A 17206-nucleotide genomic window follows, 5' to 3' on the forward strand; every position below is an offset into this window, starting at 1 on the left:
AGAATGAATTTATTGTCAAGGTGAAAGAGGTAGATGTTTATCACCACTGAAGATGATTAAGATACACACACATCTGAAACACATAACCTAAGTATTACAAAATAGACTTTCTTTGGATTGTGACAAGGGTGGTAATTCACTTCTAAGAACCCAAGTCATTATATTTGCAAGACAAAGAAATTATTTATTCATGAATGAATGATACAGTTACAAGTTAAAATATAATTTATTAGTTTGTTGAAAATGAACTGCTTGTGTTGTGTGGCAAAACATTATTTCCAAAGGAGTCTTAGTTTAACAAACAGTTAATGTAGGCAATGACTTGAGCTAATGACCGATTATTTGATTTTTATCTTTCTGTTGGGTGCTTGCATGTATGAAACTAGGCTGCTGCAGTATTTTTTTGTTTTGCTTCTTTTAATGGTGTTCATTGATGAATGCACAATAACTCTAGAAGTCTGACTATGTTTCATCACAAGCAGGTGAAGCCTCTTACAGTAATAACCAATAACTCTTGTTAAAGAATCTACAGTTTCTCGATATACTAGAATACATTTGTGAAATGAGAAAACAAGCATTACATTTCCTGTGCGCATTTCAAGTTCATACTGTGACCCAGGCAAGATTGTGTATAAGGTCTTTAGGAAGTCCAGCGCCACCAGGCCACTTTCATGCGGTCCCACACAGCCCCCAGAGAGTCGAAGGCAGGACGCACATCTAGAATGGAGAACTGATACGTATTTTTGTTGATTTCACCATCATAGTAGTCGATAACATAGCGCACTTCCTTGCCACACCGGTCAATGATCCAATCATGGCGGTCAAATGGAAGCTCGTACCTGTGGACAGGGGGATGAGATTAAGAGATTCATACTACTCTCATAATGCTGTTTTCCAAAATATTTTTGACACAATAAACACACCTTTTCATTGCATTAGTAAACAAACTTTGTTTTCATCAACTTAACAAGGTTCTTCCTTTGATTAGCAAGGAGTATAAATTTTGTTCTAGGCAATTACAAATTCACATCCAAGTATTATTCAAAAATGTGTCAAAGAATAGCAGTGCAATTTATAGACATTAAGCAAAAAGAAAAACAATGAAAAGGTTCAATCAGACTGTGGGGGTGATGGTCAACTGTATTCTTTAAAAATATTTATAACTATTATTAACTACATTTGAGGGGTAGATGAATGAGGGAGGACAGTATTAAATGGTGAATTTATCAGTTTTGGTAATGGCTGGTTGCCAGATCAGCTTAAAATGGAATCATGAAAAGAAATAATAGAACATAGACATAAACCTTACCCCATCCAGTGGCGAAAGCGAGCTCTTGGGGAGAACTCTTTAGCTTTCCCTCCAAACCTTTTCAAGGTTGGCCCACATGGGCATTCACTGTAATGTTCAAGAAACTCATTTAATACTGGTAAACAAGGATCGTATTCTCTGGTAGCTCAGGCTTCTCACCCAGCATGCAGTGCCTCCCATTTCAGAATCTCCTGCCAGGCTTGCTCATTGTTCTTGTTGTGGATTTTAATGATGTTGCTCATATCATCCGCAGCAAGGTCATCCTCACGCCAGCGCCACCTGCAGCAAAGAAAACACATACACAGCCAGACATTGAAAAAGTAGTTAAAATTTAAATGCTTTTACTGCTTCTTCACTGCTACATTTAAAGGGTGCATGAATTGTGAGACCCTGAATTGTGTGGTGGTTGTATCAACTAAACATCATGTGTTTACAATATAAAGGGTTTTGTCCATATTGCAAAAGATATAACAAATGAGCCTTCCTTTTTTTTTTTAACGCCAGAAACTTGTCCTACATTGAATTTGCATGCCGTCATTAAAAATCCAGTAACTGCTAACACTATTTCAGATATTACCCTTCAGAGTTGCTCAGCAGAAAAAAAAAAAGCTGATGGGCAAGGGACACCATTAATGACAAGTGATTTCAAATGTCAGTGAATAGATAGGATTTTTTAAAAATTGTCTACACTCAGCGCAATGTTCTCAATTTAAAAAAAAAAAAAACACAAAACTCACTGTACACCATATCTAAAATTGGTGAGGCAAATGGCATTATTGTGGCGACTTCTACATAACTGCAAGTTTGTGGTGCATAGATATATGGTGAAGAAGTGTGTTTCTTCACGCAATTCTCATCCTCAATGGAAAAGGCTTAATCTTAAAATAGGGATTATTGAAATGGAAGATCCTGTTTACAATGATGTATCAAAATCAAAATGACATCCTATTTCTGAAATGAGGTCACAAGTTTCTTGTGTTTACATATATCCATTATCTACTGCGTATCCTGCAGTCATTGTTGATGGAGCCCATCCCAGCTGTCATTGGGTGAGAGGCTGGGTTCCCCCAGGACCAGTCACCAGTCAATCGCAGGGCCACATGTAGACATAGCCGTTCCCTCTCTCAAACAGGTTGCCAATTTATCCAGCATTTTCCAATTAACCCCCTGCAAGTTTTTGGACTGTAGGACAAAGCCAGACAACCTTTGCAGACACAGGGGAGAACATGCAAATTCTATATAGGAAGGCCCCCTGTGGGAATCAAACCAAACAGAGGCACGAACCCCCGTGCCCCTCTTTGTGTTTACATATCATGGATATACGTTCAGTTGGTTTTAAATATAAAAGGCAGAAAAAGAACTTAAAGGATGTCTGACACATTCCTTTACATGAGGTGAACTGACCCCTTCCTAAGCATTGCGTTCCAGAACATCTGTTCAGAAGGGTAGACCCAGTTTCTCTCAGTGCCAAAACGGGGAATGGTGGACTCCTCTCTGGACATGGACAGGTCGAAAGGCTGGTCTGGGGCCGGAACCTGGTTTGGAGGAGGCATCTAGGGACACCAAGTGACACGGTTGAATGACACATCTTGGCCAACTTCCATTTAAAATACAATAAGAATAGTGTTTACTATTGCAGATTAAGAAAGTGATTTTTTTCCTTTTTCAGAAAACATTTTTCTTGGCCTACATAACTGCAATCTATGACAAGACAACAGACAGTATAAGAACAACGGATTTTGTAGAGGAAAGATTTTATATTTGTAGTGCAGCAATATTTATACCATATTTGTCGGGTCAATGTCACTATTTGGGTTAGCTGATACTTTCATGGGACACTCCACAAACTCATAAGCCCGGTCCTGGTGGGCTGGACCTGGCTCTGCTTTGTGCATGGGACACTCTGAAGGAGGAGACTCTGCAAAAGACACAACAAAGTCATGAGCAAAATTATGGCCAAAATGATGTAATTTCATCTTTTGAATCATTGTAAGGATTCTGGACATGGCAGATGTTGCAGGAACAAGAGGGACTGAGAAGGCAAAACATCTGTGTGGCTGCCAGACATTTCATAATTATAGAATTACACAAGTTTGATGTTGAATTTTTAACCTTACACGGGTATATACCATCCATCCATTCATCTTCCCTGCTTAGCCAGAGTCGGGTCACGGGGGTAGGAGCAAGAGGAGTGAGACCCAAGACATCCCTCTCCCCCGCAACATGGTTCACCTCCTCTTGGGGGGACCCAAAGGCGTTCCCAGGCCAGCCTGGAGACATCTACTCTCCAGCATGTCCTGGGTCTTCCCCATGCCTTACCCATGCCCGAGCCACCTCATCTGACTCCTCTCTATGCGGAGAAGCAGCGGCTCTACACTGAGCTCCGCTCACCCTTTCTCTAAGGGTGAGTCTGGCCACACTGCGGAGGAAACTCATTTTGGCCGCTTGTATCCATGATCTCGTTCTTTCGGTCACTACCAACAGATCATGACCATGGGTGAGGGTGGAAATGTAGATGGACCGGTAAATTGAGAGCGTCGCCTTCTGGCTCAGCTCCCTCTTCACCACAACAGACTGGTATGGTGTCCGCATGACTGCAGACACTGCACCGATCTGCCTGTGGATCTCCTGCGCCATCCTTCACTCATTCGTGAACCCGAGATACTTGAACTCCTCCACTTAGGCCAGGAACTCTTCCCCAACCCCGAGTGGGCACCTGTTTCCGGTTGACCACCGTGGTCTCGGATTTGGAGGTGCTGATCCTCATCCCGCCCACTTCACACTTGATTGAAAACCATTCCAGTGAGGGCAAAAAGATCATGGCCTGATAGAGCAAACAGAACCACATCATCTGCACAAAGCAGAGACTTGATCCTATGGCCACCAAACCAGATTCCCTCAACACCCTTGCTGCGCCTAAAAATTTGTTCCAAATTCTGTGGCTCATGCTCTGATACCGATCATACAGGGACAGAACTGCCTGTATAACGACGTTCGGTACCCCATACTCCTGAAGCACCCCCGACAAGATTGCCTGAAGGCCACATTGAATGCCTTCTCCAGATCCACAAAACACATGCAAAGTGGTTGGGCAAACTCTCATGCCCCCTCGAGGACCCTGCAAGAGTGTAGAGCTGGTCCACTGTTCCACGACCAGGATGAAAACCATACTGCTCCTCCTAGATCCGAGGTTCAATGATCTGGCAGACTCCCGCTTCCCTCAAGATGAGGTTGTAGCTCTGCCAAAGGTGGGAGTTGAAGCTCCTGTGCACATATGGACACCTTTATGCCTGAACATGGTGTTCGTTATGGACAATCCGTGACAAGCACAGAAGTCCAATAACAAAACATCAGTCGGGCTCAGATCGGGGGGCTCTTCCTCCCATTCACACCCTTCCATTCACACTGTCGTAGCCCACGTAAGCACTGACGTCTCCCAGTAGATAGAGGGAGTCCCTGATAGGAGCGCTCTCTAGAAGCCTCTCTGGGGACCCCAAGAGGGGTAGGTAAACAGAACTGAAGGTGGCTGCATAGCCACAAACAACAGTCAGAACCTTGGAGGGGGGGCTACCCTCTAATCCACCAGGTTCAATCCCAACCTACAGGCACAGAGTTGGGGGCAATTAATATGCCCACGCCTGCCCGGCACCTCTCACCGGGGGTGAAACTCTCGAGTAAAAAAAGAAGAGTCCAGCCCCTCTCTAACTACATCCATAAATCTTCTCTTCAGTCTTCCTCTAAACCGTTTGCCTGGCAGCTGCAATTCTAGATTCCGTCTACCAATATATCCACTATCCCTCCTCTGTACATGACCAGATCATCTCAGTCTGGCTTCTCTGACCTTCTCTCCAAAACATGTAACATGTGCTTTTCCTCTGATAGACTCATTCCTGATCCTATCCATCCTGGTCACTTCCAACGAGAACCTTGGCCTCTTCATCTCTGCAAACTCTAGCTCTGTCTCCTGTCTTTTTGTCACTGTAACTGTTTCTAGACCATAGAGCATCGCTGATCTTACCTGTTTCTAATAAAAATATCAACATAAACTTTAGTATACTCACCTTTAACAGGGAAAGTTTGATGCATTGGGCACTCTGAGGGGGGGGATACTGCAAAAGGAAAGTAATTAAGGCAAAGCTATAAAAAGTCATATTTTTAGTCATGATTTATCAGGAGTCATACACTGGAATATGCTACTGGTGGCAGATGAGCTGAGAAGAAATAGCATCTGAGTGGATGCGAACCATTCCATTATTTCAAAATTTCATCAGTATTCTATATGAAACATACATTTCAGTTGCCTTTTTATACAAAATTTAATTTATTTTCGAAATTCATCTGTCAGCCTGTACTTGCTAAATAATACATAAGAATAAATTTAAAGTACAAATTACATTATTATTACTATTAACCTAAGTGTACCTACCTTTGGCAGGGGAGGCTTGATGCATTGGACATTCTGAGGAGGGAGAGACTGCAGAATAGCAGAAAACAAAAAAAAGATACTTTCAACATTTTCAGATCTCATTCCACTGAATGTGTGTAAATGAATCAATTGGAGTCACTGGTAATCATGCAATTGTCTGCAGCACCTTTGACAGGTAGAACTTGATGCACTGAAGATTCTGGGGGTGAAGATACTATAAAAGACAGAAGACATTAATATAGGTTAACAGTGATTAAATAGTTTATCACACATGGTTCAGAGATATATCAATCACTGATACAAATTATGGAAAACTGCACAGGGCAGAAGCACCTTTAACAGGCTGGACCTCTTTGTGCATGGGGCAGCCTTGAGGAGGGGTGGCTAATATCGCTTCCGCTCTGACTGTTGGAGCAGAGGGTGTGGATGTAGAGGCTCCCATCCTGCCCTGTATGATGTGAAAACAATTAAATTTGCAGTGGTCAGTCTTTACTTGACAAGTGAACCAGAATATTCAGTCGCTGTGGGTACTTGGAAGTTAATCTTGACTGTTGCATACTGTAGCAAATTGTTTAAAAATTTATTTGCATAGGAAGGGAAACCGACAAATGAAAATCTGCAATCTGATGTTTATCCTGCTTCTTTATCAAATAGCGTGAGTAGATTGATCACACAACCAGTTTGCAAGATAAATGTAACTCACATTCACACCTGAAAGAACATATTTCTCATTTACTGGTTTACAAATTGTTGTTTCACCTGATGCATTTTCCCACATCATGTGGCAAATGGTTTTACAAAATAATCTATCGGGATATACTATTAGCAAAGAATAAGGGCACCATCTGAATTAGAAATATATAGGACATTTCCTTTATATTGCACTACATGTGAGAGAATTGCCTACACGTTAAAAAAAATAGATTTAACACAATTCTACAATTACTACGTTTTACGAATTTAAATTTTACATACTAATTAAGTAGATGTCTATTTATCTTTAGTACATATTAATCAAATTATTTTCTATAACGTTAATACAGTGATTTACAATGGTTTACATCTCAAGTTAGCCCTGGGACATCTGATTGAAATGTATGAAGGACACGAGCACCTTTCGAAGTTACCAAAGACAGCGTATTATCTAAGGCAACAACAACTAACGCATTATAGTGCATTTTCCGTTCAAAATCTATGACACCAATGTGTTCTTATTAGCTGGCTCACAATTTGGAGGTGTTTGCTTCTTTAGCCCTTACTAAACAGGAATAAGAAATACGTCAAAAACAATACGCTGAACAGGCTACCCTTTTAGTCTCAAAGGATGGAGATGTGTCTCGTAAGGGTTAGCCAGGTATGCTATCAGCTATGCTAACGTTACGCGCTCTCGTTTGCTCTTACTGTTGGACAAGTGTAAAATTAAATTATTTGAAGGCTTGTCTACTTATAATCTATTAGGATAAGCTTTTAAGGCAGCTGGTAAGAACATGAAGAATCAAAACATACGGATATGTCAACTAACCTGCAAACCTCCTCTGTTGGGTTACTATTCCAATGTCAACGTGCAGGACAAGCGTGTGTCACATGTTGCTACGTACGTAATTACGTCACTCACTCCGCCCCCGAAGACGTAACATATTGGGTAATATGTTACACTGCTACATAACATGCCGCTGGAATACAAGGTTATTCAACACATTGCCTCTCTATCTATCGATCTATTTATCTGTCCGTGTCGTCCTTCTGTCTTTAACCTGCGTGCTGTATTAAAACCAACAATCAATAATAAATATATCTTGTCACCAATGTCTATCCTAAGTGTAATTTCTTTTGTTCAAATAAAAGGAACTCAAACAGCAAATATAAACAAATCTTTCAGTAAAGTAAAGGATTTATTTGCCACTTAACAAATTGCTGTAAGTACAGAAAATGCCTTAAGAATGTACTGAAGCAAAATTAATCTCAGTCTAGTTATGAACTGGGTTGGTAATAGCCATCATTTCAACTTAACTGAAAAGTGGATATAATGACTCATTTCTGCCTAAAAGACTTCAGTGTCTTGGTAATGAAGCATCAATATTGATAAAATCAGTGTTGTTTGTCACTGTTTGATTAGAAGGAAGACCACACTATCGGTCCAGAGAAAATACCATGCTAGAACAATTTCAATCTTTCTCCTAAGCTTCTAGCCTTGTTACCTTGCAGTCAGACATTTTGGCTTTTCAATCGAATAATTATCTCATGAGTCAGTACATTGTGATTTTAATGGAGTTCCTGGTCCAGCAAGTGATCCTGTATCTCACTGAGCCAAAAGAGGCTTTGTGGGTGAGCACATCTGTTCTGGAACATATACAATGTTGCTGTTGACACCCTACTGAGATCTATGAATCAGTTGTTATAATGTGTTTGTATTTCCCGTGCGTGATTGCATGATTGCCAGCATGCCCCTCAACTGTATTGTAGTAAAATACTTTGAATTCTTTCCAACCCACGAGCACATTTGGAATACCATAGTCAACAACAGGAGTGTTAGATCTGAGTGCCATAACTCGGACTCGAATGAGACATCAGCTGCAGCCTATTTAACCCTGGGTGACTCCTTCTCTGTTTATGAAAGCCCTCTGATTTATTCAAACATTATCAAGAACTAGTAATAGGAAGGTCAAATTTAACACTGATATTAGGTATGTGTGAAGATAGAAGATAGTCTGCTGGGTGCAAGGCGCAGGCTTGTGTTCTACATGGCTTCTATTCATAATTAATTTCAGTGCCTCAACAGCTGGAATTGAACTTATTTTCAGCTCAGAGATGTTTCCTTCACTCACTCTGTCTTTTCATCTGACTTTTCTTTGATCAAACACATGAGGGTCTCTTATGGGCTGATGCAGGAGCTCAACAGGATGCTGTACTTTCAGTCGCTAGCCTTTAGAGGGAGTTCTATTGTTGTACTGAACACTAGAATCTGAGCGGTCCCCTTTCAGCAAGAGGCTCAAGTCAAAGAACAACATCAAGGCTGTGTCCATTACTGAAGCACAGTGACAAGATTAAATTTTTTTTAGCACAGATAATATATATATATGTGTATGTATATGTATGTGTGTGTGTATATATATATATAAATATATATATGTGTATGTGTGTGTGTGTGTGTGTGTGTATATATGTACAGTATACATATATATACATATATGTACAGTATACATATACACACACACACACACACACACACACACACACACACACACACACACACATATATATATATAAAACAACAATTTCCTTTGGGATAGATAAAGTTGGTCTTATTCTTATTCTTATTCTTATTCTTATTCTTATTCTTATTCTTATTCTTATTCTTATTCTTATTCTTATTCTTATTCTTATTCTTATTCTTATTCTTATTCTTATTCTTATTCTTATTCTTATTCTTATTCTTATTCTTATTCTTATTCTTATTCTTAAAATGGTGCTCCTGAGAAATTACATGGCAATAATAGGAGATAAAGATTGAATATTTTTATCGCAAGATAATATAGCGTGATAAGAACTATGAGCATTTAAAAGACAAACACAGGATAAATTCCACTAGCTAAAATACTGTGGTCCAGAAAGCAGACAAATCAGTAAAATCTGTTTCATTTTTATCATCAGATCTGTTTGCTCCCCCTTCCATCCAGTCTCATTTCTAAAATTCCACTCAAGCAGGCCAGTCAAAACCACTTATCACATAAATGTTGGGTTTGATATTCTGGCAAATACCTACTGAGGAAACAAAATTGCATCCAGAAGGTGCCATAGTATGTTATTCTAAAGGGTATATTCTGGTCCTAATCTTTTCAAGTCTTGACCCCCGAAGTAAATGTTTAAGAGACATACATCCTTCACTGTCTATTGGTAGTTGAAGCTTAGAATTGTATAAATGCACATCATATACTTACATATTCTATGCATTTTAATACCTTGAACATTCACTGGGGCCTCCAACCATTGCACGTATATTCTTATGTTGTTTTGCCAAAGCAATTCAAGGCCGATTCACAGCTTTTAAAGAAACAAGTTAAACAAAGGTTTCCTCAAACAATCTGAGTAACAGTGGAGCCTAAACTAAACAAAACAATTATGATCCTAAAAAATAACCAACAAGAGTTTTTGCAAAACTTAACCAAGCACAGGGAATACATTTCCCTTTCTTTTTTTTTTTCTTTTCTTTTCTTTTGTATGTGGTTTCTCTAAATCTAATTGTTTTTTTAGTTGTTGTTCAATCGTTGCTTCCCATTAATGGTGATTGTTTTTCAATAACGCATTTCATGAGTTATTGTTTCCCTTTTTTTAAATTCTTCGTCTTCTTCTTCTTCTTCTTCTTCTTCTTCTTCTTCTTCTTCTACTTCTTCTTCTTCTTCTTCTTCTTCTTCTTCTTTCGGCTTTTCCCTTCAGGGGTCGCCACAGCAAATCAACTTTCTGTATCTAACCCTATTCTCCGTATCCTCCTCTTTCACACCAACTACGTTCATATCCTCTCTCACTACGTCCATAAATCTTCTCCTTGGTCTTCCTCGTTTTCCTATTTTTTAAATTGCGATAGTGAAATCAAAAGTTTCAGAAAATTTCCATTGTGCACTATCATTGCACACCAAGTCCAAACAAAACAAAAAATACAAAATGTAAGAGAGTAATCCGCCCAAATTGAGTCTGTGTCTTCCTATATTGCTGAAATGGTCAAAATTTGGCCTCATGCCACAGCCCAAAGCAGATTTCCCTGGTGGTTGGGATCATCCCAATTATAGATTGAAATTACAGCTTGTGTGCTGTCACAGACGGGTGACTCTTCCACCCTGGGTTGGCTAAGAAGCAGAACGCAACTTAATTATGTAAGAGTGGCATTATAGATGTGGTGGTCGACTTATATTTATATGAAAAAACACATGATAGGAAAATATCATGTCTATAAGTTATTTCATCATTACCTAAAGCTGCATGCGCTGTTATTAACGGTTTTATTTGATCTGGCGTTTGGTTAGCTCCATTCTCTCTAAATGTTTGTGACTCGTTGGCCATAAAGGTGTTACACGCTGTTCAAGTCAATGTTTTTTATGTCATCAGTCACAGTCCATCGAGAGTCTTTGTAGTCATGCCGTTAGTTTTTGAATCACTTGAGGCACCATGACCTCTAACTCTTGCATCAATTTCTAAGGCATTGCATAAGAGTGGGGAGTAACATGCAGTTTGCAATTTCTGGAAAACAAAAAGACCCATGGATGGCCTCTGATCCCAGAAGTTGCCTCAGTATGAATGTAGCCCATATGTTTGTACATATGTGTTTCCCACATTGATGTTTGTGAGCACGCCATGCACATTGAAAGAGGTATTCACCAAGCCTGCACACACACGCAAAATAACTTAACCCCATAACTTCATGCCATTCTATGAACATAATTACCTCTAAATGAACTATTAATCCTTTTTTGTTGCAAAAGACCACTCTAAAATCCATTTTTACCCACAAATGTTTGACACAAACTCTTGATAATACTTTCAACACTCATGTAGACCAAGAAGTCCTTAGCATTATGTTAAATATTACTAATATTGTCAATATAACTACGTACTAATTTAGCAGCAAAAAGAATACAATACATTGTTCCTATTCATCAGGATGTATTTTGAGGGAACTGTGCAGCTGAATAGAAAACTCCCCAATATGAAACGTCTTCTAGTCGCTGGTTGTATACCTTTTCAGCCTTTGTTATTTCCAAATCTGTAAAGAGGTGAAATCTCACAGACAAAATCCATTATCTTAATTAAAACAGCATTTGCTACCACTTTCTAATTGTTCAGTTTAACCTGAATGACAAGAAAGCTTCTCCTATTCATATTCTTTATCATGCGTATTTCAAAATCAAAGGTGGAAGAATGGAAAAAAAAAACAGAATCACAAACTGTTGACTGTCATGTATCAAAGTAGTCACCCAAGTGAGAGCCTTGTAAACTCCCAATAGCTAAATGTAGAAATGTACAAAGCTACTACGAAAGCGTCATTGAAAGCTGCATCGTAATGGGATATCTCATCGCTGTAGAACAAGACACAGCCATCTGTTTTGGTGCTGTCAGTTTCATTAAAAAGATGAAACACGTTCAATACCCAGTAAGATCAAACACCTGTTTTCTAGCTATTACCATATAGAAAAAGAATGTATGCATTTTCAAAGAATTTATGTTGTTTTTTCCTCTGATTAAAATGCATACATTCAAAGTTGACTGGCATTCATTAAAAAAATGGTGCAGTGGGGATTTGCCAATCTCCATGCTATTGAGTGCAAATTGATACTGTCCTGGTAGAAAATAATGTGTCATTTGAAAAGTATTTGAAATGAAAACATGTGTAACAATTTTACTAATATATATCATGCTGTGGAAATATTCAATATCTTGGCATGTGTAAGGTCTTCAGAGATGTTGTTAAATGTGAAATATTCCATATATTCCATGTATTACAATCATTCTAGAGTCCATATTTTCATATACTAATTAATAGATTATTTGGGGGTCTGCATTTGCCTCAAGTTCAGTGCCATTTGTATATTTTATGGGACTCAGTCAGCTAACATCAACACCCTCAGATTTATTTCTTCTTCTTGAACACATACAGAACTTTATCACCAATAGGGCTACCTTGGACTGAGACATCTTGAAAGATATTTTCTTTGAGGCAGTTGAGGATAAATGTTTGAACGTTAAGAGATGACATAATCCACCTGTATATCTGAGAATTTTTGCTGATGAAACATTCAATTTAAACAGAATTAAGTTTGGCTGAGGTTAAGCATTTTCAGAAATCTTGCTCAAACGTCCCAAGGCCAACGTGATGTTGCTGATCTCCTGTAGAGGTCCCCAAATCTTTCTGCTGTCAATAGCCCCTTTCACAGTGAGAGACCTTTTAAAGTTCCAATAATCTTCTCAGGAAATGGACAATTTTTTTCATGCATTCGGACAGCTTAGGAAACAGGGACCATGGACCTCAGCTCTTAGCTCCCAAGGTTTTTTTTATAGTCCCATAGAAAGTCATCTGATGCATATGCTTGGTGATTGGTAGAACTCAGAAGCCATAGCCTTTACCAGATACTTTTTACAGTGCGCCAATTTTAAATCTATCCTGGTCAGTGGTCAGTAACAAAATGACCAGAACCGGTGGTGGACCGATGAAGAAGTCCAAGCTCTTCTGGCCAGCTGTGCCACAGGGGGATTTCGAAGGCAAGGGTGTAATATAACCATTCTTGCCAAAAAAGAAAAGAGTTTGCTTGCGGCCGGGTTATTTACACTGTGAAGCAGTGCAGGGAGAATATCCAATATATCAAAACTTTAACCCATTCAATTGTCCGAGGTTACAGTAATACAGTGCACGAAAGCTGTGGCAACTTTGCTCTACATATGTTCCATGTTGCCTTCCTCTTCTTTGCGGTGGTTTGTTTTTGTGTGTGGTGCTAAAGGCTCATATCCAAGATGCTTGTGTAACACCAGTCTCCACCACTGTCCCTCAATGCCTGTGTGAATGCAAAACAATAAATTTCCCCATGCAAGGGTAGCTCCAAGAACAAAATTTGAGCTGGACTCAGAATTGAGTTCTTAAACATTTCTGTCCAAAAGGGGTTGATGTAGAGCCTGTCTTTACACATCCAAGGCACTGTTCTGCATCTTTACCATGAGCCTACAGAGTTGTCTTCCCTGAAATATTGTTTTCCTTGGACTTAACCTGAAACCTGGAGGGTCTGTCCTGGGTTGGCAAAACACCCTTGAACCTAACATGGTTTTCTTGAGACATTTCAACTTCATTTAGAAGTTATGGTTAGCTTTCCACTTGAGCATAGAATCTAGATTGAATTTGACTTTTGAGGTTCATCTTGTTTCATCTGACAACCAAGTCATCTGCTATCCGCTAGAACAAAGAAATGGGAGTGGATGCTCATTTTCTTTGTCAGTTGCTCAAGGCAGTCAGAGGTAGACAGTCATATTGGGATAGTTATTTGGCTGTCTCTTTATGACTCTTGTACCCTTTTTAGGGGCTCCTCATGCTTCCTGATGCTGTTTCAGACCAATCTGTCTCTGATTTTGAGCTATTTCAAGTCCAACATGCAACTTTGAATGCTCAAATTCAGCTTAACATGTTTTTAGAAGTTGGTGTGTCTAGTTTTCCTGCTCCCAACATCATCATTCTGCTACCAGAGTCAAGAGTTCTTGGATTATATCTATCTGAAGTCTGCTGGAAACTACTTCTTCACCTGGCATGAAGGAAACTATGTTAGCCTTTGTTTAGATTTCCTATTACTCAGGGAACAGAGCATTTTTTATTATCCTGAATTTCATCCACTTCATCCTTCCTCTTTAGGATTAGATGAATTCAAGATAAGATTTCCTGCAACTTTCTTCCCTATTTCAACCCAGTGTCTATACTGTAAGTGATAGAAAAAGTGAGAAAGTTGGTTCTTAGTGCTGAAAAGATGAACTTGATCTGCAACCTTGTTCATGGGAAGATACATATAGTAAAGCAACGTTTAACATTTGCAGCTTGGCATATTAATCATAAAAATGGATTTTCAATCATATAACCATATATTTATTGACCGATTGTCATTAATTACATTCATCATCAGTACATCCTTCATTTAAAGAGAATATGCAAAAAACACAATAAAAGGTTGATGGATGTGTATTTTCTGAACATACTTTCTGCAAATATTTTGGGAATCAGTTGATCAGTTAAATTTGTGAGGAGAGATTGCATTTTATATTGACTATGTGTGTGTGTATGCATATAGATACATATGTATGTGCAAATATGTATGTATATGTGTGTACACACACATATACATACATATTTGCACATATTTGTGTACACACATATACATACATATTTATGTATGTATCTGGCACAAAGCCCCCATTTGCAAAAAAAAAGCTAAGATAGCAATAGCAAGAATGGCAAATCTCAAACCTTAAAAAAGTCAGCATGAAAACATCTTTTACAAATAGGTGCGACAGGTTCATGGCTGGCCTCTTAAAATAAGTGGTAATAATAACAGACCAACACTTCGTATTTTATTATCTATACTGATGTTAAATTCAACCAACCAATTCAGTCATGAGTTGCAGTTAACATATGGATCTTTATTGAATAGAATACTTTTGGAAAACTGTACAGTTGTAGAAGATGGTCACCAGATTCCTCCTGATACAGTGGTTCACACAGATGTCTAGACATAAAAGATAAAAACAACTGGAACACTGCAGTACTAGTCACAGCTTATTTGTTTGTGTCTTTTTTCCCCTCAGTGCAATCTTCTATATATAAACTGACAAGGTTCACAAAAACAAAAAGCATATTGTGTTTCTGTTTCCAGTTAATACAAAATGTGGTGAGAATTTTTACAAGGCTTTCATGAGGTTGCTGTTTTCCAATCTGCCTGGCAAAAAAAAAAAAATAGAATGGGCCATCTTAGATAGATTTTGCATGATAGTAGTTACATGGATGATGTTCCTCTGCTCATCTGTTCTTTGACAGAACTTGTTAACTGTGACCTCACCTGCACTGATGTCACAACAGGTGTTCATGATGGTTCATGATGATGGAGATTGCAGCTGTAGTGATGCAACTTTTGGGCATGTTTTCAAATGTAAAACATGCTGGGTTTTCCTCCAGCAGAGATTCTCAGCAGCACTTAGACTCCCTTTGTGATGCAGCAGGACCTTGATAAACATTGGTGTAAAAACAAGGCTGAAGGGCTGTCGGAGCAGTGGCTTCCTCAGCAGGAGATGTAAATGAAAACTTGTTGCAAACTACTAAATTGACACCATAATTTTACAATCCATCAACAGCCACGTTGTTTATTTATTTTTAAATAGAATCCAGCTGAAGGGAGACAAATACATGTTTTATTTTCACAAGTCTCCTCTCCTTAAACTCACTATTATGTAAATATGTGTAAGTATGTTTTTAAATGAATATTATTGTTTTTTTTCATTCCAAACATTCCTGCTTTTCCACAATCAGGATTTACAGTCACTGAAAAGTATAGTAATGCAGTCACTGAATTTGTCACATTACAGCGTTTTTGTTGTTGTTATTTTTATTCATTCATGAACTGCACTGCTTATCCTGCACTCAGAGGAGTGTAGACGATCCCAGTTGTCATTGGGTAAGAGGCAAAGCAAACCCAGGACTGGTTGCCAGTCAGTCGCATGCAACCATTCACTCTCTTAACTACTCGTGCGGGCAATTCTGGCTCTCCTGCGTATTTGTGGACTGTGGGAGGAAGCCACAGAACCCTGAGGAAACCCACACAGACAAGGGGAGACATTGGCAAAGTTCCATTTCTATATTGGGCATATCTGATCTGAACATCATGTTTGAGAAACCAGAACTATCAGAAAAGGAACACTCACTCCATAGCGAAAGGATTCCATGTTTGATTCCAGTGGCCAACTTTGTCCAACTTTGGCCAACAGTGGACAAAGTTTGTATGTTCTCCCTTTACATTTTAGGTTCCCAGGTGTCCTGTGGAACATACTGGTAAGGGCGGATCTCCCTTTAATATCACCCCCTCATTTATTATTAGTGCTATCCCTGCGAACGTTGCCAACGATGCCATTTTTCACACAAAACTAACATCTTCTGTCGTCCCCACACAGGAAAGAAACATAAGATTAGAGGTGTAATTTCATGTTCCACTATGCATGTCATCTATATGCTCAAATACCGCTGTGGCTTAGCATATGTAGGAAAACAAATAGACAACTAAGAACCCACAGCCCTGTAGCTGTACATTACAAGGAAGCAAAACATAATGTCTGGGCCTTGAAATATATTGGGACAGAGGCCACAAAATGTCCTCGAAGAGGGGGGGATCTAAACTCCATCCCGTTAAAACGGGAATTGTTCTGGATGCACAGCTGGGCACACTAACCCCATAAGGGTTAAATGAAGAATTTAGTATTAACCTATTAAACCTTGTCTATAGCTGTAACTGTTGTCCGTCTTTGGTTTTCCATACTATGTTTACTGTCTGTATTGTTTTGTTCTGTTTTCTAATTCTTCCTCCCATGTACATACGATATTTTATATTTTATGCTGAAAACCTTGGTTTAAGAGGGTTTTAGTTTCCATATCTGTACATGTGTGAAAAAAATGTCAGTTTTTAGGGCCTGGTCTTAAAAAATGATGAAGATAATGCTATAATGTTAAAATGTTAATATGGCATGATATATCTAACAAGAGGCGCAAAAAAGGAGGGAATCAATCACATGATCATAACATTTATAAATGGAGCCACAATAACATGTTTGCAAACACATATCTCTGATAAGCATCTGAGGAAGAGCACAAAATGTCATGCAAGAATATGTTTTTTGTACTATATGTCAAATAAATTATCTTTGTCTTTGGAACACTTCTAGTGTGAAGATCTTTTCCAAACCTCCAT

At 38.8% G+C, this 17206-nt stretch overlaps 1 protein-coding gene across 1 annotated transcript; it reads right to left on the reverse strand.

The window, feature by feature from the left end:
• Positions 1 to 207: 207 nt before the first annotated feature.
• On the reverse strand, positions 208 to 7356 carry hccsb (holocytochrome c synthase b). The gene is made up of 10 exons (XM_086160197.1): positions 7258 to 7356; positions 6069 to 6183; positions 5902 to 5949; positions 5736 to 5783; positions 5371 to 5418; positions 3094 to 3227; positions 2714 to 2862; positions 1469 to 1588; positions 1310 to 1396; positions 208 to 839 (listed from the first exon to the last, which is right to left on the reverse strand). Exons 2-10 carry the CDS (start codon positions 6175 to 6177, stop codon positions 641 to 643), a joined length of 942 nt encoding a protein of 313 aa, XP_086016323.1. The 5' UTR covers positions 6178 to 6183; positions 7258 to 7356; the 3' UTR covers positions 208 to 640.
• Positions 7357 to 17206: the final 9850 nt, after the last annotated feature.

This window comes from Fistularia commersonii, chromosome 15 (assembly GCF_037954325.1).
Source record: "Fistularia commersonii isolate RoL2024-O1a breed Wild chromosome 15, RoL_Fcom_v1.0, whole genome shotgun sequence".
In the NCBI taxonomy this organism is placed as follows: Eukaryota; Metazoa; Chordata; class Actinopteri; order Syngnathiformes; family Fistulariidae; genus Fistularia; species Fistularia commersonii.

What these genes read in the sequence shown, in the direction of transcription:
- hccsb (XM_086160197.1), bottom strand. Translation starts at nt 6,177, where the DNA reads ATGGGAGCCTCTACATCCACACCCTCTGCTCCAACAGTCAGAGCGGAA. An exon ending in AGAGGTCCAGCCTGTTAAAG is followed by an intron (nt 5,950 to 6,068) that starts GTGCTTCTGCCC and finishes TGTCTTTTATAG; the next exon opens with TATCTTCACCCCCAGAATCT. An exon ending in AACGCAATGCTTAGGAAGGG is followed by an intron (nt 1,589 to 2,713) that starts GTCAGTTCACCT and finishes TCTTTGCTGCAG; the next exon opens with GTGGCGCTGGCGTGAGGATG.